The 23,286-nt window shown below is 36.0% G+C and overlaps 1 protein-coding gene across 1 annotated transcript; it reads left to right on the top strand.

Moving 5' to 3' along the window:
- The first annotated feature begins 354 nt into the window (after positions 1–354).
- Positions 355–21,413, top strand: LOC136811869 (hydroxysteroid dehydrogenase-like protein 2). The gene is made up of 9 exons (XM_067068498.1): positions 355–472; positions 12,355–12,518; positions 13,253–13,421; positions 13,761–13,805; positions 14,245–14,348; positions 16,539–16,640; positions 17,395–17,592; positions 19,749–20,006; positions 21,100–21,413. Exons 1-9 carry the CDS (start codon positions 456–458, stop codon positions 21,303–21,305), a joined length of 1,263 nt encoding a protein of 420 aa, XP_066924599.1. The 5' UTR covers positions 355–455; the 3' UTR covers positions 21,306–21,413.
- The last annotated feature ends 1,873 nt before the right edge of the window (positions 21,414–23,286 follow it).

Consider the following 23,286-nt stretch of genomic DNA (forward strand, 5'->3'; position numbering starts at 1 on the left):
GTTAAAAAAGGGGTACTTTTACCCATATTATAATAACATTACCCCCGTCTTTTTTGTCATTCTATAAGTATTTCTAAATTTTGAATTCTGCTGTGCGAGTGTGGCTCAACGGAGAGCGTGTTTGCTTCCGAATCTGAAGGTCTTTCTTTGGTGGTGGTTCGAATCCGACCCGGTGCGAAGATTTGATTGGTCGAAAAATGATTGACAGGTATCAAAACTTAGTCAGAAATGAGAAACTAAGTCTCAAACAGTCAGTAGAAGCAAAGATACAGAAGAAAGATAGGAAAGGAAAAGGAGTAGAAGGAGTGTTAGATATACGGATAGTAGTTATCACCTACCCAGATTTGCAGCTTTATTCTCGCGAGATCGTGTTCAACTAAACTGGTCACTTCACACTCCTCCAAAACGCCAGCAAAATTTTCACTCCAGGACCATTCAACTGAGACTTTTGAAAGATGGCTTTGAATAGTGGGTAAGCGTACTTTGAACAGTGGGTAATAAATTTTTACTAATCAATTTCTGATCAACTGCCTTATCTGTCTCTTTCTTTCCTGAGCTTCACAACAACATACAAAATTAAGGATTTTCATTCAGCCCATATTTTTAAAACAAAGCTGGTCCAAATTTACCAAAGACAACTTTATCAAAGACTACAATGCGATCAACTGCTCTATTTGACAGGTTTGACCTAGATCGTGACAAATGCTTAAAGTATTCAATATGATAAAATGAAAATGCTTATCAGTTACATCAATATGCCTTCTTACCTGTCTTTAAAAATATAAATAAAAGTAATCACGAAAAAGGACGCGAAAAAAAAAGACATAAGTGTGAGAACAGAGTAATCAAACTCGTTAGAAAAAGTACCATTAGAAGTCATAAAAAATCAACCTGAATAATGCAATTGGAATTCCAGAGAAGTTCATAATTCCCCAAACAACATTACATTACTATGTCAAACTCCCATTACATAAATTTTACAATTACGTCAGAGTAGACTACGCTCGCCACCGAAGAGGTTTATTTGGAAAGGGTAATTACGTTTTATTGTTCTCTTCTTTTTTAAAGATTGGCCGGGTTGGAAAAGTATTAATTTCTTTGTACATATTTTACCTACCCCAAATATTTAGGAGGCTGAGTTTTAAACGAATCGTCAAGTTGAAACGAACGATAAATGTATCAAGGTCTGTTTTATTTACCCCCTGGTGACTTAACAAAAGAGACTTAACTCGATGTTACATTCCAATTATTGAAAGTTTGTCTCGGCCTTTTTATAATGAGCGAGACATACGTTCTCTGATTACGCAATTTTCATATTGACATTTTCGAGGCATTTTGATGTAACTGCTTATAAAGCAAGGTTGACACGAGCAGACGAGCCCTTGTTAAGCTCACCAAATGTGAGATAAAATCTAAAGCCAGACCATATTTCAGACGGCAGCGTTCGTTGGTGGCCAAAAAGGGCACTTTTTCCAGCGTTTTTTCTACTAAAAAGGCTGTTTTTTGAAAGCCAAATTGTCTTGTGCATAAATTTGGTTAAAATGATATTAAATAAAAAAGAATTTTCTTGAGTATACATAATTTTCCCATATATTTTTTCGACATGGATAAGGAGAGAAATCAGGCAATAATTTACTTACTTTGTGATACTTCGTTATTGATTATGTACTTTATGGTACTCATCCAATTCGTTGAATCCGGTGATTGACCATTACTGTTGTACTGTTAGAGTCAGCTCTCCTGAAGTTGAAAGAATTAGGAAGCAGCAGTTCGTCTGGCAGTGTACTGAGGAATTGGTCAAGATGCTGTTTAAAAGTTTGTTTGGTACAGTTTGTGAGGTTTCTAAGGGATTTTGGCAGAGCATTGAAGAGCCTTGGTCCGGTTCTTGTGGGAGACAATCCCTCACATATATTTTTATGTTTGACATTTATAGCTTTCAAATTGCATTTTCTACCCAGTCTCTGATTTGTGTAGGAATGCACACCACCTGCCTCGTCTGTAGTTTAAATTGGGGGCAATGTCTTCTAGTATGCACCACGTGTAAATGATTCTGTACCTGTCTCTTCTTCTTTCTAGACTGTAGATTTTCAGTTGGTTCAATTTTTCCCAATAGTTTAGGTGGCTCAACAAGGGGATCCCGTTCAGGAATGATTTTTGTAGCAGCTCTAGTTCTTGAATGAGACATCTCTTTGATGGAGACCATAGTTGAGAGCAGTAGTCAAGGTGTGGAATGGCAAGTGACTTCCAAAGGGTTTAACATGACATCAGTGTCCCTTGTCTTGAAAGTACGAAATATCCAAGCTGAGTGGGTGAACCCTGTGAGGCACCCCGGATATGATATCTGCATTTTTGGATAGCGTTGTGTTGACAGAGACTCTCTGTGTTCTCCCTGTAAGAAATGACTTTATCCAGGATAGGAGTTTTCCACAAATGCTATTTCTTTCAAGTTTCTGCAGCAGTATCGAGGGGTGAACACAGCCCATTGTAGATTTTAAATACTTTGCAAGCTATACTCTTTTTATAGTAGTAAGCAATCCCTTTCCAATTTGCAGAAGATAAAACATAGACATCAGAGACTGACTTCTTCAAACGATTGATGAAACGAGCTGCTCTGATATGGACTTTTTCAATACTGGACAATAGGGTGTCTGAACAATTTCCCCAGATAAGAATATACTGTAAAGAACAGATGGAAGGATACCTTGAAAATAAATAGTAGAGAGAGTAGATTTTGGCATTCCTCTCATTTGGTATAGCTTTTTAAGTTTAACACTAAAGCTTTTTGTAACTTTTTGAACATGGACATCCCATTTCAATTCGTCATCAATTATTACACCCAGACATTTTGTTGAGTTTATCAATTCAATACTTTTGTTGCAGATTGACAAATTTTGTTAAGTGGACTGATGAAGCGGTTTTTGGACATAATCATAACTTTACATTTTCCTGGATGAATTGTTAATAAATTTTTCTTGGCAAACAATTCTAATTCATTTGCGTTTTGTTGGATGTTTTTGATAACCGTGTCTGTGTCTAAACCCACAGTGTAGGCAGTAGAGTCATCAGCAAGCTGCTCTAGTTCGCAAGTAATACTATCACTCATATCATTGACATTTACTGTGAAGCAACAGGGACCAATGAGTGATCCCTGAGGCACACCATATTCTACGTTTTCATGTTGGGAGTGATGAGCTCCATTAATGACTGTAAATTGTTTGCGATTGGACAAGTAGCTTGTAAGAAAGTTTAGAAAGTCTCCTGAGACACCAGAAGCACTCAACTTTTTCAATAAGATGGGATGTGATACACTGTCGAAAGCTTTACGAAAATCAATAAAGAGGGTACCAACGGATTGACGTGAGTCAATAGCTTTTCTCCATTTCTCTGTCATATATAGAAGTATGTCATCAGTTGATCGTTGTGGTCTGAATCCCCACTGATGTTCTGATTCAAGATTGTGCTGTCTAAGATGATCTGTCAGCTGAGAGCAGATGAGGTGTTCAACGATTTTGCTTGGAATTGATAACAGAGATATTGGTCTGTAATTCGAGCAATCAGTCTTTGATCCTTTCTTGAATACTGCTGTAACTTTTGAAGTTTTCCATTTGGTGGGAAAGGAGTTTGACGATAAACTGCAACTAACAACGTGTTGTAGTCCCTCAATTGAAGCTTCAGGGTTCAAAGAAAGATCTTTGGCTGTGATGCTATCAGGACCACATGCTTTGCCAACTTTGACAGCAGCTTTGAAGGATGTTTTTAATAGTTCTTTCGAGAACTGGATTGTAGAAATTGTGGGAGTTATACGATAGATGTAAGGATTTAAGGTTCCGTTTTCATCAGTCTGAGGTGGAGTTGCGAGTTGTTTACCGATGTTGGCAAAAAAGTTATTCATAGTGTTTGCTTTTTCAAAGTCGTCAGTAACTATAGTATCATTTTCGTTTTAAGGGACCAATATGTAGCTTGTTTGATTTTCCTTTGAATTTTTTAACAAGGGACCAAAATGATTTTGAGGAATCACATGTCACAAATTTTTCCTTCCAATAATTGACTTTAGTAACTCTGATTATGTTGGTACATTTGTTCTTTGCTTTTTTGTAGTCCTTCCATTCTTTAGAGTTACGTGGGGTTTGTCTAGCTTTGGTCAGTAGTTTGTATCGATCGTTAATGGCTTTACGTACATCACCATTCATCCAGGGTTGATTGTTATTGCGTACTCTCACTTTTCTGGTAGTAATATGAGAGGACAAGACATTCTTGAAAAGATGCTCCCAACACCATAACGAGTCATCTGGATCATCAAATATGGATATGATATGCCAAGGACAGGTTTCAAGGTCCTTGTTAAGTTGGGTGGTATCAATGTTCTTATAGTTCCTCACCGAGATTAGTTTTGGAGGTGAGCTTGTACGCCGCAAATTCAAGAAGAAATAAATGAGATCATGGTCTGAAAGCCCCATTGCATATGTCCCTTTTTTAATTACTTTAGCCGGGTTTGAAGTACTGTAATGGCAAGATCGATAAGTGTTTTTGAGGTTGCAGTAATTCGAGTGAATTTCCATAGTGTGCAGAGGGGTCTGAACCCCCCCCTTAATATTTCACCCCCCCTATAAAGGTATCCCCCCTATTTTTAAAATTTTTTGATCCCGCACCATTTACAGGGAAATCTGATTCAAAACAGAGTGCAGTGAGAATAAATCAGATAAGTCGAAATTATGTGATATTAAATTTTATTGACTTAAATCAACATATAACTTTAAAAAAAATTTTTTTTAACCAAAAAGTTACTATCCCCCCCATTTTTATTTGATCCCCCCCTATAAGCTCAAACCCCCCATTTTAACTGGAAAATTGCCCATCCCCCCTATAAAGCCTTCCTTGAAAACTCGGATCCCCCCCTTAAAAAAAGGGGGGGGGTTCATACTATGATTTCATGATCACGTTTGTTAAACAATGTTCAGCAAGAACTTGGTTAAATTCTTTCGTAAGTGTGTTGTTATCTTCACACATGTCAATGTTGAAGTCACCGAGAAGAAATATGTTTGAGCGATGGTTAAAACGGTTTAGTATTTGTGTGAAACTTAGAAGAAACTTTTTCATTTTTGGTGGGCGATAAACACATGCAAGAAGGTATTTTTGAGAGTGGATTGTACCTTCTATCCATATTGATTCAATCTTTGTATCGACTTCAATTTCATCTACCAAAAGGTCTCTTTTGTAGTAGACAAGGACACCACCCAACTGTTCTTTGCTTTTCTGTCTCTCCGATAGAAAAGGTAATTATCTATTTCAAGATCGTCATCATCATGTTCAGTTTCATTCAAGTCTCTGTGATGGCAAATATGTCAAACTTGCTCTCTCTTAGAAGAATTCTGACATCTTCAAGTTTGTGAAAAAGTCCATTCACGTATAAATGTCCACAATTTAGACATGGTATAGGTGTCTGTAGTTGTTTCAGTAGTACAGGATGACTGACGACCATAGTTGGTGATTGTTTATCTCACAATAAATCAGGTTGATGCAAATATGAACTTACCACTCCTAAAGAGTGCGGGTTGATCGCAACCCCTGTTGGTACTGTGTTAATGGGCTGACAGTATTTACCCAATGAACTTGCCACTCCTGAAGAGTGCGGGTTGATCGCAACCCCGGTTGGTACTGTGTTAATGGGCCTGACATTATTTACCCAATAAACTTCCCACTCCAAAAGTGCAAGTTGATCGCATTAGCTTGAATCTTGCTTCGTTGTTTTCTTTATGTTTCTTTTTTTTTTTTTAATGTTTCACTAAAAAGAACGGCTTCTCCAAAGTGTTTCCACATAGGTTCAGCCTTATTCACTAATTCTTAATGGAGTGAATTCTTTTATCTTTGTCAAGAATGTTCTGCCATATCAATCTGAGTGGTTTTGCAAGCTGTGATTTGTTTTTGAGTAGAAATATAGCTGGAAAGCCATCTGGGCCAGCAGCTGAGTTTGAAGAGAGGGTTTGTATCTCTCTAATAAAGTCGTCCTCTGTGAGGTCAAAATAATCAAGTTTCTCCGTAACTTGCGAAGGATTGAGATCAGGATTTTCATATTGTGATTTTGGTGGTGTGAATACAGATTTATATTGATCTTGAAGTATATTGGCCATCTGAAGGTTATTGTCTGTTAGCTTATTTGTGATGGGATCTAATAATGGTCCCACTTTAGGTTTGGTTTTAGAAAATCTTTTTGCGTAAGAGTAGAAGAATTTGGGGTTCACTTTGATTTTGGAGATTGCATCTAGCTCTTAGTTGTACCTTTTGTTGGCATAGCTGCTTTGTAATTTTAGTTCGATATCAATTCTTTCTTTTTCGCATAAGAATTCGACGATCGCGTGGAATAATTGTTTTCTTTATGGGTTTTCGTAAAGGAATGTTGCTTTTGGTCATAATATCAATGCATTTCTTAAGGAATACACTGTATGGTTCATCAGGGTTAGAATCATAAGTTTTTAAAATATTTTCCGAATCAATATCATCCAAAGTTTTATTGACGTTTTTCCAGTCTATTTTGTTACTTTAAAAGTTGAATTTGTCAAAGTCATTGTTAAAAATTTTTTCTGTACCAGTAATTCTAGTTTTGTTAAAAGATAAATGTGTAACAACCTCAATGTTGTAGTGATCGGAGTATATGGTTGGTGTTGTTTGGTAGTTAAAGATCATGTCTCTATTGTTTGTTAAAAGAAAGTCTAAAATATTTCCGTTGGTGTGTGTGGATTTATTTACAATTTGAGAAAGGTTGAACTGTAGTGCGAATTCATCTGAAACTTTTAAGAGTGATCTGTCACAGTTCACTGTAGGTATACATTGTTGGTTTGAGAGCGTATGTGGAATGTTAAAATCACCGCAAATGTAAAGATCATGACAGCAACCATAGAGAGTTTCAATCTTGGATACTATTCTCAACTTCAGTTGAGCTATAATCTGAGAATGTCTGTATGTATGTCTGTATGTATGTATGTATGTCCGTCCGAAAACTTTAGGGCAGGCTGGACACTTCAAAAAAGGTCGGATTTGGCTGAAATTTGGCACACTTGTTCCTTGGGTGAATATCTGGGGGTGTTTTTTTCATTTTTTGAAAATTTTGATTTTTGGGGCCTGGGGACGAGTTTTTCGCCAAAACGAGGCTAAAACTTTGGGGCAGCCTGGACACTTCAAAAAAGGTCGAATTTGACTGAAATTTGGCACACTTGTTCCTTGGGTGAATATCTGGGGGTATTTTTTTCATTTTTTGAAAATTTTGATTTTTTGGGCCTGGGAACGAGTTTTTCACCAAAACGAGGTTGGCAGCCTGGACACTTCTAAAAAGGTCGGATTTGGCTGAAATTTGGCACACTTGTTCCTTGGGTGAATATCTGGGGGTGTTTTTTCCATTTTTTGAAAATTTTGATTTTTGGGGACTGGGGACGAGTTTTTCGCCAAAACGAGGCTAAAACTTTGGGGCAGCCTGGAGACTTAAAAAATGGTCGGATTTGGCTGAAATTTTGCACACTTGTTCCTTGAGTGAATATCTGGGGGTGCTTTTTCCATTTTTTGAAAATTTTGATTTTTGGGGACTGGGGACGAGTTTTTCGCAAAAACGAGGCTAAAACTTCAGGGCAGCCTGGAGACTTCAAACATGGTCGGATTTGGCTGAAATTTTGCACATTTGTTCCTTGGGTGAATATCTGGGGGTGTTTTTTCCATTTTTTGAAAATTTTGATTTTTGGGGACTGGGGACGAGTTTTCGCCAAAACGAGGCTAAAACTTTGGGGCGGCCTGGAGACTTAAAAAATGGTCGGATTTGGCTGAAATTTTGCACACTTGTTCCTTGGGTGAATATCTGGGGGTCTACAATTGGGCCTATGAATAATTTGAAGCCACTGAAGTTGAGCCCAGTGCGTTGCGCACGTTCGACTATTGATGATATAAGCTCTGCGAATTCTGGTGCATCTGATTTGTGATTTGGGTTTGTTGGCTGTCTGTATAGAATTCCAATGATAATGTTAAGATCTTCAGAGTAAAGTAGAAGTCCTTCATTTACACGATTTGAGAATTCGAGTAGGGATTTGAACAATGGAGAGATGTCATCCCTCAAATAGAAGGCAACACCACCACTGTATCTTCCTTGTTTGGGTTTATCACGATCACGGTCCTTTCTATGTAAGGTGTAGCCTTCGATTTCTAGTTCTCCAGCTTTGTGGTTGGGTGATAGCCAAGTTTCTGTTAATCCAATAAAAATATGATTTTCAGTTGTCAAGATATCTCTGATATAGGGAACACAAGATGGTGCGGTTTGTGGACATAAACCTTGTATGTTCAAGAAAGCAAAGGTTGTTAGTGCAGGGTTTCTTGTTGATTGGTGGTTTGGAAGAAAATTGTCCTGTAGATGGCGTGGTTGGTGTGTTTGTTGGAGATTTTGAGAGAGATGGGTGTGTGGTGGTGGTTTGAGACTTTCCTTGATGAACGAAATCATTTATTTGTAGACGGAGGTTGTCCAGGATTTTGAGAAAATCCAAGGAATCATTTTTGTCAACATGATTCTTTGTTGGAGTTTCTGGTCTCTTTTGAGTGCCTTTGACATGGGCAAAAGTGCAATGGGTGTTGAAACGTGCACCTCTCTTGATTGAAGAAGAACATATTCTTGGATGGAATTGGTTACATTTATTTCCAGCATTACATCTCTTTGGACCCTTGTTTCCATGTTTCATGAGTTTGGTGCAGGCTTTTGGATGGTTGTACTGGCAGTTCTTGCCTCGAATACCGTGCTTGCATTTACCTTTGACATAAAATCGGCAGGTTGGTGGTGTGTTGTGTATCTCGGTTTCATCTTTTGATTTGTCAGATGATTGAGGGACTGTAGAGTCTGATGTAAGCTTAGTATTGTTTTCAAGTTGTCTTTGAAATCTTTTCTTCAAGAAGTCAGTTCTTCCTAGATAAACACCATCAAGGGTTCTGTCTGTATTTGCATTGTTGTTGTCTATAATAACATTAGGTGTTAGTGGTAGTGATTGGTTCCTTGGCGTTCGAGGAAGAGATCTTGATCGGGGTCAAGTGGAGGATATTGAGGTGTTTGATGAGAGGTCAGTAATACTTCTGGTAGGTGAAGATAAAGGTGTATGTTGTGGGGAGTTTGCGACAAATGTGGTGTTGGTAGTTTTGATTGTTTGTGTAGGTGTTTGGATAGAGTTGATGTTGATGTTGACATGATTCACACTGGAATTGGCAGTGTTGGTTAAACTTGTTTTGTGTGGAATTTATTGTATTTTCCTGACAATGTTGACAGAGGTAAAACATACCAGGTATTTGGTAGATTAAGTCTCTCAATTACTCATCTTGGTCAATCAAATTAATGTTCATTAGCAGTTTTAGGTAGCATGGTCAATGGACTTCTTGTCCACAGGAGCCGCATTTTAAGAGTGAATCGTCATGCATTTTTACTCTATATGACTGGTTGCATATGACATATGTCTGGAAAATAGCTCTGTATGACCACACATAATTTTTCAATTGCTTCGTCTTTGTTCATTATGTTGGTTGTTTTTGACAGGAAATTCAATGTTTCCATGATGGGATCCTTTTGGCATGATTTCAGTGTTCTTATGTTATCTTTAGTTGGCTTTTCTGGATTGCAGAGTCTGAGGCAGTTTCAAATTGTTTCATTGCTGGCCTCTTCTGCTAGTTCAGCAAGTACTTGCTTCCAATTGTTGATGAGATCGACTGGTACAGTATTTTTTGTGGTATTTTGAGAGTTTTGCTGAGTCGACATGGCTGCAAACAAACAACACCAAACCAGAGACTGGGCAGGTACTCAACTTAATGGTTTAGTAGAATTTCGTAGCCAACAGGATAGTTTAAAAGAATTAGTTGGAAGACAAATACAGATAACAGATAATTCAGGATACAGATACCTGATCAGCTGCACATGGGAAACCATTCACTGTCATGTGCAGCTGCTCCTCAGGATTTGGCAAAATGCCTGTGTGACCAGCCACAGGACCCTTGTCTTGAGATGTGATATTGAAACGTTGGACGTTGGACGGAAGAAGTAAAAAAATAAAGTAATACCTCAGTAGTCCAGGAGTAACCTGGTGTGTTAAAGCTATGTGGTCTTTGGTCTTTATCCAGGTTGATTTTTGATAGCCAGCAAGTCAAAGAAGTTTCGCTTGATCGGCCACTTCTGAGTATAAAACAACTCAGGTGGGTTGGGCTACCTTTGGCCTAGGCCCTGGGATCAGCAGCCTCTACCTAGTATTCGTTTTCTTCTTGGCTTTTGTTGATATTTCAGTTTTTTTATTTCTCTGAAAAAACAATGACCTCAGCGCTCCAAGACCTTATTCACTAATTCTTAATGGAGTGAATTTTTTTATCTGTGGAATTTGATACTTCAAGTGTACATTTGGGAAAATTCCAGATGTATAAGGATTGATTAAGAGAGGTTAAGAGGTCATTTGACAATCCACACGTGTTCCAAAAGGCAAAACAATGGAAATGCGTCAGTCAGTTCAGCTGACCAAAATGACACAAAAATGACAAAATGGACTGTCAAGACTTTTTAATATCTTTTTGTTTGGTATATAAAGCAATCAATCTCAAATAAAAAAATCTTGACAAGGAATAGATAAGCTTTTCATATAGCCAAACAGTTAGTGGAAGTATATACTTCGATTTGTGAAGTGCCTTTATGTCACATAAAACAAAAGAAAATAGCAAAAGTACAAAGGAATTACCCAAAGGCACCATTTTGCAACCATGGGGGATCGCAATTTACAGAAATGGGAATCCTCACATCAAGTTTTGGTTCTCCCAGAGTTTATCTAAAATACTTTCAACACCAAAAGATTTCAGGAAACCATTTGAAACCATTTTTGAGATTTTAGCCTGCAAAAATTAGACTTTAACTTTAAATATTGCGTTTTAGTGGGAAATGCAATGCCATAATGGCAGACTTAGGCAAATTTCTGAGCCAAACCATTTTTAGATTCTCCCAAAGTATTTTCAGAATACTTCCAAGATCCAAAGATTTCAGGACATCATTTGAAATCATTTTTGAGATTTTAGCCATTATGGATTTATAGGAAATTTTTGAAAACTCAAAATTAAATTTTCCTGGAGCTTTTTCTGAAGTGTTTCATTGCTGAAAATTTAAAGTGCGTACCTTAAAAAGTTTAAAAGTAGTGGGTCCTCAAAAATGCTGCTTTCATGCATTTTGCTACCCAGAATCGGAGAAAATCAGCCTTTTTAGCCTGAAATTGAAACATTGAGCGATCTTTCTGGGGTTATTTAGCCTTTTTGTGTTGAATATTAGTACAAGACACCATTTAGAAACCATTTTGACCCTTTCTTGGCCTTTTATAGTCTTAAAATGGGCAAAAAAATGCCATTTTTACTCATTTTTCGCTTTAGTGCGAATCAAAGACCCCCTGGGGAATGCTGAATTTTTGACCTAGGAAGGTTAAAAATTCCGCAAAATGTCTTATATACAATAGATTAAATTTTCACAAAAAAATACTACACTTTGAATTTTTTGACTTTGCCATTACCCTACTTGTTCCCACTCGTTTGGTTTTCGTAATAAAAAGAAAGTCGTTATTGTGAACTTTTAACATGTTTAAAATCGAGGTATTTCCACTAACTGCCAAACAGAATTACCTAGCTTTTAACAAAGAATTCAATCAAAGATCAAATTTTAGCCATTTTCAACCAAATCCAACTCTTGTTTTGTTTTGTTTTGTTTGGGGCTTCGTGGAAACTTATCCTGTCCATGTGTAAACATTCCCGTATGTTTCTGGTGTACTTGACTACCGGTTGACCAAACCGGGATAAGTCAGGGGGTACTGCAATAAAAAGTTATGCAAGAAAAACTATAATTATTCCACCTCAAAAGGTGAATACTTTCTTTGCCAATAACTTTTGATAGAATTGTTCCCATAACTTGCCCTTTTCAGTAGGTCTTCCTCTATCTTATGTGCTTCAGAAAAACCAAAAACATAATTGCCCTAAAAGCTTAGCCTCACGAAGCCCCAGCTGATAATATAACCCCTGTTTGAATCTTTGTCTTCTGGTCCTATAAATATAATGGAACGGCCATTCTACAGAAAATGCTGTCATGTGACACAAGAAGTTCCGACTTCACACTTTTTTAAAACAAAATAGTGGAAGGACAATTTTTCGATGTATATGTATAGATTATAGAAAGAATTCAGTTGATTTGTTGATTTGTTGATAGTGCACACTCTGTTTTTTTTTAATAACTGCTATCTTTTTGCTAGCTCACCATTTTTTTAGTAGCAATTCAGCACCTCAATTTAAATATTTTTAACTTGGCTTTAAAAATCAAAATTATTCTCTTTTTAGAAAACTAGCTGGTAAAACAGCATACATCTCAGGAGCAAGTCGTGGAATTGGAAAAGCCATTGCATTGAAACTTGCAAAAGATGGTGCAAATATTGTCATTGCTGCCAAAACTACAACAGCTCATCCGAAACTCCCGGGAACTATTTACACTGCTGCTAAAGAAAGTAAGTGTAAAACAAGAATTACGAGTCAATTAGATTTTTAAATTCATAATATTTAATAGCACACCGCTATGCAAGCGTCATAATTATTACTTTTAACATTTGACCAAAATTCATCCCACAATCCTTTTCATCTTGATTCATAATGCGTGCAAGTTATTGCTTTGTATTGTCAATAAATGTAATTGACTTGCAAAAGCAGTTAATGCAAAGGATGATGGGATTAAAACTCGGACAAACAGTAAATGTGAGGTCTATTTTTAGAATCAATCCATAATATTCAATTGAAACATAACACTATTTCAAAAATTTGGTTATTTTTTCTTCTCATAATATAGTCATCTGGGGGTGGTTACGGGACCATTATGACTAATTCTCCAATAATTCTGAGAATATTAATTTGTCCATTCATCGTTTTTTGCCATATTATCTGCAAAAAAGGGTGATTAGATAGCAGTAATTGTTTTTTCCTTATATATCAATTACTAATAATCCCAAAATTAATAAAAAAGGTGTTTACCCTATCATTGGGATAAATACAAGACAGCATTGGGCAAAAATGGGATGTATTAATGTTTTTCTCGAAGTAATCAAAATCTCCCAAAACGCAAGGACTGCCAATTTTTTTGGCCAACAGACTTTAGATAGAGACATTCTAGTAAGATTTTATCAATTTTTTATTTTTTAATTATTTTTCTTTATATATTTCATTCATATTTATTCTTTTCACATTTCAGTCGAAGAAGCAGGTGGCAAATGTTTACCATGTGTTGTGGATATCCGTGAAGAAAGTCAAGTCTTGAAATCTGTCGACGAAGCAGTCTCGACTTTCGGTGGGATTGACATTCTCGTCAACAATGCATCTGCCATCAGTTTGACAGGAACACTGGAAACGCCAATGAAAAAGTTTGAAACTTTAAAAGATTTTGTATATTCATGATATGCATACATCATTGCAATGTGTTCCACGGACCCAACAGCTGATTGGTTGAAAGTGACATATTGACTGATTTTACGTCACTTACAACCAATCAGCCATTGAATCCGGGATGTAATGTCAGAAGACATTGCAATGGTGCATATCATGAATAGCAATGAAAATCATGATTTTTGAATTGCCTTTTACGGGTAGAAAATTTGTCAGTAAAAAGTGACAATAAAAATAAAATTGGTTGGTGAGAGAGTCTTTTATCGAGGATTATTTTTTGAGTGGCTGTTTCAACTTTTATTCCTTTTATTTTCTAGGTATGATCTGATGAATTCTATCAATGCAAGAGGCACCTATCTGTGGTAAAGCTTTCAAACATTTTCTTACAGTCTTCGTTCAATTTAACTATGGTTAAAATCTTAATCATATTTTTCTTTAAGCTCACAAGCATTGCTACTTTACTTAAAACAAGAATAAAAATTAATAGATATTCTAATATATATTAATATAAATTCTCATTTCTTGACAGGATGTTTGATTGGTTTGATTTATATATGTAGAAGATTCAGAAAATTAGAAAAAAACGTATAAATATAAAAATATCAGTCCCTTTTTATGATTCATCTTTATTTTATTTAGTATTTTGAACACTTGCTCTCCTTGAGGTCAGATCTCTGATATTCACCATAAATATATTCAATATTGCAGCTTCTATCGAATTTCAACAATATCTTTCTTTTTGTCCACAAGCAATATTCAATATTGCACCTCCGTTGACTTTCAACGATATCTTACTTTTAGTTCGCAAGCGTGTCTACCCTACTTAAAACAAGGAAAGAATCCCCAAATTCTCAACATCGCACCTCCATTGAATATGAAACCAATCTGGTTCAAGAATCATACAGGTTTGACAACTGCTTGACTCTTCGCACCAAGGCTAATTATTTAATTTATGCAATACTTTAATCGTAGAAATTTTAGCAAAACTTATGTTACTGCCGGAGGCCCAACGACAGGGTAACAAACAACGGGAGCAAGAAAGCCTTAGGATTTACGCGTTTTCGATGTGTATCTTTGACGGCTAAAAATAAGCAAAAATACAAAGTTTAAAGAAAAAGCTAGTAGCAAAGTAAATAACACAAGAAATAAGTACAAACCAAAGTCTAAGGGAACAATAAAAAGTAGACAAGAAAATACAGAGCATACAAAACAGGACATCTAAAAACACTTACTAAATCACTGTTGGCGAACACCTCGAACCATGGAGGTATAAAGAAACAGGAGAAGTATGCTATTGTAACCATGCTCGCCCTACGATTAAAAAAATTACGAGGTATGCATGCTCATAATCTCATATATCGTGCATTTTAAATGAGCTCTTTTGTTGATAGGTGAAATCTTATTGGCTAACTCAAGTGTCGGAAATAAGATGAGACGAGATTCATTGTTTCTGACATCGGCGTAAGAAAATATTTGGACTAAAAAAGGGCCTGTAAACTTTGCAATCCTTCGTCAAATGACAAGATTTTTCGATCAACATTTTCTTCAAGGTGAACTCTATTGCTTAATACTTTCCTCCAAAATTCTCCAGCGACTTTTTGTCTACAAGTTGGGTCTGAAATTGTGTGTGCTTATAAAGAACTTTTTATTTTCTGGCTGGAGAAAATATCTTTTCAAAACAAAATTTAATGGATGACAAAATTGAACGCAAACTTATTTCGTGGAGCTAAATTTCATTTTATTCTCGTATATTAGAAGGCTAGAAATCTTCGATGCTGATAATAAGAATGTTCAGAGCAAACTTGAGTTCTACTAAAAAGTCGCATTTCATCGGGCGAGCCTAGAATTTCTTTTGATTTATTACATAAAAGAAATCAAAAGACTTTAACGACCAATTACCGACAAATTCATCTCCTGTCTTTCTTTATACCTCTATGCTCGAACAGATACACAGACAGCATGCTTCACTCACGAACACTCATTCACTGCCAATTTGTAGCATTCACAGCTCAACACAACTCGACATACACTTCCCTAAGGGCAGAACACTTGACATACACATAAATGTTCCCAAGACAATATAACATAGGACAATACACAAGAGACTTATACAAACAGCTATTAAATACACTAACGACATGGGAATATAAATTACAATCATAAAATACCTATCAAATATACACCTAAATGGAACAAATATCTAATGAAAAACTATGTACATAAACAAAGTAAATTACTGCTCAAACGGCAGTAACAACTTATTTTAGCGTATATTAGCGAGTCAGGAAAATCTTGATTTTTTTTGGATTTATTTTAGCGAATCACGATTTCGCGTGGATAAATTTCAGCGAATACTCGTATTATATTATTGATTTAATTCGTTTTCTAGCATTTCTTTGCAATGACCCTTCCTATTGATAAAAATGTATCAAGGCAATATAACCAGAAATTTCGCGCGGATAAATTTTAGCGATCTGTCGATTTGGCGTGTTTTAGCGAGATTTATTTTAGCGAAAATAGGGAAAACTCGCTAAAACGCTAAAATTAGTCTAGCTAAAATTTCTACGATTAAAGTAATTAAGCTGCGTTCCTTGTAGCTGAGTAGGAAGCGACCTTAAATCTTGGTAAAATAGTGAATGTCTTCTTCCTTACTGCCAGCTGGTAAACAACGTTGGTTCAACGTCCAATTAACGTTACATGAACGTTACTAGGGACGTCAGTTAGACTTTGTTATGACGTTGACGTTCCGTGCCAGTATATTTCAGAATTAGCAAAATAGCTTCAAATAGTCAAAATCAGAGAAAACTAGGTCCAGAAATCAGAAAAGACAAGAGGCAGATTTAGGAAATAGAGAAAAAGAGGAGAAGGGTGGAATTGGTGATTGAAACTAATCTTTCCCTGCCGGGGGGGGGGGATCCTTAGATAAAAGTACTGGAAGTGTTGTCAAACTTAGTTTGTACAATACACAACGTTTATTAAACGTTCATTTAACGTTATATGAACTTTAACGAACTTACATGGACGTTGTTTCGATGTTTTGTGCCAGCTCGGTTATCGTCAAGTCAACGATGCACATTTATGATTCTCGTTTACAGCATACACCATGGCAAAGTACGGCATGTCCATGTGCGTTCTCGGCATGGCTGAAGAATTCAAAGCTGACGGAATCGCAGTCAACGCTCTATGGCCCAAAACTGGTAAGGAAACTTTTTCTTAGCTTGATCTATTCATATTCAATACAAATATACTCTCGGGTATCTAATAGCTGCCCCCCCCCCGCTAATAAATCTTTTCTTATTCCAACCTCCCCCTTCCCCCGCTTATTAATTTTTGGGAAAATGTTTTTGAAAGTTCCCTCTTTTGTCCTAATTCTGCTGTATTAGCCTCCTTTTCAAAATTTTCCGCCCATGACATTTTATTCCAACCCCCCGCTTATTAAGTTTTGAGATATTTTCTAACCCCCCCCCGGCTATTAGGTACTCGAGAGTAGGATGATACAGAAAGCAAAGGCAGAACTGAAAATGATATTTGGATTGTTAATATAAAGGTCATAGAATATGTTTGTTACGTTCGTGCACTGTTAGATACTGTTTTACATTTTCATCGTTTGGCACGAGAAGAGGAAGTTTTTGCTGTGGACATCTTCATTAAGTAGTAAAATGTAAACATTGCGCGAACCACGTGTCATTAAAGAGAACAATTAAAATCACGTGGTCAAAAACAAACTTGTAAAACAATTGAAACAATCAAAATCAGCCATATTTGTTTTGATTTTTTATTTTGACATGTGACATTTGTTTTGATTTTGTATCCCGCTGCATACGGTTTGATTACAAATTTCGTCAGTACTTTTATGCTTTTGTCCCTTTAAAGATTACAGTATCAACATTGGTCGATCTATTTTTTGCCGTCGGTCACTTAATACTGTATTATATTCTTTTTATCATTCAGGCATAGCAACCGCTGCCGTCGAAATGTTGGGTGGAGAACAGTTGATGAATTCTTCACGCAAACCAGAAATTATGTCTGATGCTGCTTACGTCATCTTAACCAAAAACAGCCGTTCGTATACCGGCAATTTTGCCATCGACGAAGACGTACTACGTGAAGTCGGAGTAAAAGATTTTACACCATACGATTGGGTACCTGGTTAGTATAAGAGGGTTATGAGACGGTTCTTTAGGGTTTCAAGTGTACTGCACGTTGGTCTATTGTCGACATACCTTATCTAATTCCGACACCCTTCTTTAGAGATAAGAATGATAGGAAGATCGGATTCGCTGATTTAAAGTATATTCTTTGCTTAGCGGTCTGAGAGGAAAAACCTTTTGTCGGAATTAGATAAGGTATGGCAACATTAGACCAACTTATGGTACTTACGATGGTTTACGCACCACTAGTTGAGATTAAGGAATACTACTTTAAGCCTGATGCTGGCTATTCTCTTGACAATGATACCAGAGAATTTGATCGACTTTCTTGACAAAGAAGCTCTTCTTCTTCTTCCACGCTAAACACGAGCTAACTCGGCATAGAGCAAGGCTCAAAGAAAGTTGATCTTCTTTTTATAAATAGAGTCGATATTTTACGTAGACAGCCCGGCAATAATAAGACTTTTAAAAATTTTTTCGATTATTTTGACGGGGTCCACAACCAGCCGGCTCGGTTCTCTATGAACCGAACGGAACACTTGAAGGAGCAGGGATTCGAACCACGGACCTCTGGTCTTGACCGATTCATCATGGCTCCTTCTTTTCCTAGTGTACTTAACTTTTCTACATAAACAACTTCCCACTATTATAACACCTTTAACACAGTAATCCCCACACATTCAATGCATAACTTATTTTTCACTACACAACATGTCACGCACGGAGGAATAAACACAACATATATCATATTTTAACGTTGAATCTTATGCTTTTAACTAACGTTCACCTTACTATGAAAAGACACCCGTCAAAAAATGACTTTACTTTGCTGTAAATTGTTCAAAGCATAGGCAATACAGTGGAACTAAGTGAAACTTTAGTGGATCATAGAATTCACCATTCCACTCATGACTTTCGGCATCGTAAAATCTTTCTTGGTAATCTTTCCTAATCTCACCTTTTAATATTACAATACACTTTTGAAATAATATGTACACGGTTTACCATTGGTCATGGTTTATCACCAACATACCTTATCTAGCACGAATTCTGTTCTTTTAATGCACTATTAACTTATACAAGTAACTTTTCTAATTCATGTACAACTTTTCGACCGTAGCCACCAATTACCGCGTGGACATTTTTTGTCCGTTTTACCACCCTAAAACTGTCTATATTATAATATAAATAATTAAGTGGCACGCGCCTGACCACGCGAGTACGGTCGAAAATATGTATTATTTTGTAACATTTAACAGGCATCTTATTATGAGAACTAACTGAATAAAAGAATCCTTCATTCAATTTAGGACCTTCGGGTATTGACAGAAGGCCCCATTTCACTACATAAAATAAGTAATACTACACGTTTTTTTTTTATAAGGAACATGTTTATAAGGAACTCGAGGCTGAAAATAGTTCAAAAAATAAGGAATTGTAAAGGAACTGCTCAGGCTGAGAATAAGTGGATTTGAAAATAATGTACCTTATTGGGACTAATTTGACCAAATTTTGATCTTTCAAGGGGCAAAAAGATCAAAATTTCCTATGTAGTAAGGAACTCGATAAGGAACTTTGAGACTGAAATTCTCTGTAAAAATAAGGAACTCCAGGCTCAGAGAAAAGTTAAGGTTCCTTATAAAAAAAAAAACGTGTAGTAGTTATCGAGCGGTACCGAGTACAATATGGGATATATTTTTCGAGTTTATATTATAGAAATCTCTGAACGAGAAAAATATATCCCATATTGTACGAGTAAAAGTGTGTGATAACTAGTTTATTGTCAACTTGAAAAATATCAACAATATCTTATTCTCTCTATTAGTGTATTTTTCTATGTTTCGTTTATTTCTTTTCACTTCTCGTATTTTGATGAAATCAACATCAAAACATTCGAAAATGATTCCAATGGTCATTAAAGTATCATTTCGATACCTTTTGAGTGTATTGAGAGGACAAAGAAAACAATTCTGAGAATGAGTTCGGGATAAAATCGTCTTTCGCTTACCAGACCGTATTTTTACATGTGAAATATAAAATACAAGATTTATGTAACCGAAAAATACTTTTACTTGCTATCAACAGACTCTTCATTCTTGAAAAGAATAATCACTTTTTAAAAATTTCTAATTATTTCAATTTTCATAAAAAAAGGAGCTGAACTGTTTCCCGATTACTTCGTGGAAGGCGCCGAAGAGTTCTTTATGCAGCAAGGAGGAGAGCTCAAGAAAGCTACGAAAGGTCAAAAATCATCAGGAGGGAGTTCCTCCGCAGGTGGCGTGGACGATTTGTTCGCCTCCATCACAGGTCTTTTGAATGAAGAAATGACATCGAAAGTGGGAGCTGTCTATAGATTTGTCTTGAGTGGTGATCAACCAGGGAATTGGGTCCTCGATATCAAGAATGGTCCAGGTAAGATTGATCAATGTATTTCTCGTCTATAATTTACAAAAAAGATTTCTCAATATTAAAGATGATGTGGTAAATTGAAACATGAAATTTCATAAAGTTTTTCGCAAAATTCCTAATATGCTTTATTTTGTCTCCTGTTAAAGTTTGAAACCCTTTGTATTAGACAGATCTTAGAAATGTTGATCTCTTTCACCCCACCATCTAGAACAAGAGTTCGAAATTTAAACGTTGCCCAACATGAGGTCAAACTTTCCTTCGTATCTAGCATAGATTTATCATAGAACTCTGGATACACAACGAGCTGGTTTTTCATCGATTTCTCATGTTCTAGCCTTGTCCGCAGTAATGACATTATTGTTCACCCTCCTCCATTCACTAATAATTTTTCGTAAATTTTTTTATTGCATTTTTCATTAAAACACAGCTATACAATTCCCAAATGAGACTTAAAGATCTCTCAAGAGAGTAAAATGCATCAAATTGATTGCTAATGATATGTCGTTATGACGTTTCAAGCTGTGAGAAAGATGCGACAAACATGCTATGTATAAGAAATTGAATGTTGACACCAGAAAATTTCAAACTTCCACCTCGCCAAAACCACCGTGCCACCACGTGCCTCCAAAAGATTTTCATATCACTATGAAGCCAAGATACTCCAGTCTAACATATGTCAATCCTAGCTCTTCCCAGGAAAAAATTGGAAAGATATTGCCAACCTTATTTTCGGCGTCATTCTAGGCTTTTTACTCAATTTTTCTTGTTTGATGAAGTTTTTTTCACATTTAATTTCATAAATGTATTCGTTAAGCTTTCTTGCTTTCATTTTCAAAGTTGCATCCGGTAAATATACAAAAACAAGAAGTTACAGAACTTTTTAGAAATGGGATTATTAATCATTTTTCAAAATCAGGGACCTTCGAGCCGCCATGACAGTTGTCCTTTGCGGACAAAGCTAGAACATTGATTGTTTTTTGAAACAATGGAAATACAATGGTCGCTCTCCACCGTTTTATTTGATGTTTATCCAGAGTTCTATGATAAATCCATGGTATCTAGTTTTCTAGATATTCTACTACTATTTTCACTTTAGGAAGTGTAACCAAGGACGCACCAGAGGACATTGATTCTTCATGCACCATGATTATGGATAGTAATGACTTCACCAAGATGTTTAAAGGTGAACTTAACTCCATGCAAGCTTTCATGAGTGGAAAATTGAAGATCAAAGGGGATATGGCACAAGCATTGAAACTAGAGAAATTGATGAAGACAGTTCAAAACAAATCGAAATTATAATGACTTTATCAATGTTCTCTCTTCAATCAAAATGGATTTTTTGAACTATGGGAAAAGTTTTCAAAGTCATTTAACGTGTTTGACTTAGCTGTCCCACTAAAACTACTATTAAGAAAAAAGACTGATAGTCAAGATGATGTGTCAAGGGCTGGAATGATTTATTAAATTTTGAAAATTTTTTCTAGGAATGTTTCTATTTAGTTAGGGTAATTTTGATTAACATTTTAAACGTCCAAGTCACCAATACGGGGAGCTTTTTAAACAGTACACGCTTTTTTTTATAAGAATGGTGTTAATCCATTCCATCATGGATCCTAAAATATTCTCACAGTATTCTTAGGTTAGGATCAATTCAGACTAGATTTAACATTTATTACATACGTCTCAAGCATTAAGTGGCATGTTTGTGAAAAGAGTGAGCCTTACTTTGGGGTAATGGACAATTTATAACTGAAAATGCTCTAAAAATAGCATTCTTAGCTGAGTAGCAAAATTCCACGATGGTGATATTCTTAGCATTATTCTTAAATTTTTGGCCATTTTCATCATGTACATTCTTATAAAGTGTATTCTTATAAAAAAAACGTGTACGTTCATATGAATGAGTTAGTTCATGTAATGTTTCCAGCTCACCCAAATAGACATTAATACGCATGCGTAATTTGCCGTTCTTTTCAACCACAAGCAGTTAATTCCCGTGACAATCAAAGAGGAATGAATCTCTAGGGGTGGAACAGTCACTTTCGGTCGGGGTTGTGGATGGCGAAATATGAAATTTGTCGTTCTTTAAAAATTTGTCGTTCTTTTTGTCGCTTATTAATAGTTATTTGTCGTTCTTTTTAGATGATCTGGAAACGTTAGATGAACAGTCTCGAATGATGCAATCATTATTCGTCTCAAGTAAAGTCCCACCCCAATCCCTCTGCGGTGTTAGTTGATTAGGTATTCCAATTCCCTAATGGCCCTTTCAATTAAATGCCGTCACATATTAATACTATAACGAAAAGTCTTGAAAAGACTGGGCTAGGTGCTAAAATAGCGATGTCTTGTACATTTCTTTCGGATTTTCAGTAATTTTTTGTTTTCTCGGTTTTTATTCTAGAATTTGTAAGATAACGTATATTGCATTACTTTCACACTAAAAGAAGCGAAAATTATTTTTGCTATGAATTCTTTCGTTGTACCCTTTATTTCGGTTGATATGTGATAACATTCGGATAAAATTTCAAATTTCCATTGGCACTTAATTATACCAATGAAACTCACTTTCCCCAGAATAAGCCGTTTATATTACTGAAAATGGAAATAGCCTTGGTCATTCCTCAGAAAAAAAAAATTGTCCATGAAAAGCCTTAGATTACAAAATAATATATTTTGGTCTTTTTTAGTAGGGACTAAGGCTTAGGATACCATCTTTCTTGGGACTCAACCGTATGTTATTGGTTCGAAAGTAGATTGGATTTTGAGAGGGGTCTGCGAATAGACCTGACAAAAGTTTTTGTGGCCAAAAAACTGACGTTGTGGGCAAAACTCCTCACCCCAAAATGAGTCAAAAATTGACGATTAGTCAAATTAGTAAATGATTATCACCATCGGATAGAACATGAAATTCTGAGCAGGTCTTATACTTAAAAACACAAAAAGATAAGCTCCGAATCCTGTGAAATATGTTACGTTTTAGACAAAAGTCTCAATCCTACTCTAAAATAAATGGTTCACTTTTCGATAAACTTTTTTCATTTGATTTTTCCAGCAGAAGCTGGGAAATTTACCAATATCTGGAGGGGAAGAGCTCTCTGAAATTTATTCTGGTTAAAAAATTCTGAAAATAAGGCATCAAATAACAAAAAACTTGAGGTGATCATTTTAAGCATATATTGACGAATTTAATGTAATGGTCTCTTTCAAAAAAAAAAATTGAATATGGATAAAACATTTTTTTACACCCGGACATTGTGAAATTTGACCTTTGGACAACGGA

Source organism: Clytia hemisphaerica, unplaced genomic scaffold, assembly GCF_902728285.1.
Source record: "Clytia hemisphaerica strain Z4C2 unplaced genomic scaffold, Clytia hemisphaerica genome assembly, whole genome shotgun sequence".
NCBI lineage: Eukaryota > Metazoa > Cnidaria > Hydrozoa > Leptothecata > Clytiidae > Clytia > Clytia hemisphaerica.

Coding starts and splice junctions, on each gene's coding strand:
- LOC136811869 (XM_067068498.1), top strand. Junction 13,806..14,244: donor GCAAGAGGCACCTATCTGTG/GTAAAGCTTTCA, acceptor TCTTACTTTTAG/TTCGCAAGCGTGTCTACCCT. Junction 16,641..17,394: donor CGCTCTATGGCCCAAAACTG/GTAAGGAAACTT, acceptor TTTATCATTCAG/GCATAGCAACCGCTGCCGTC.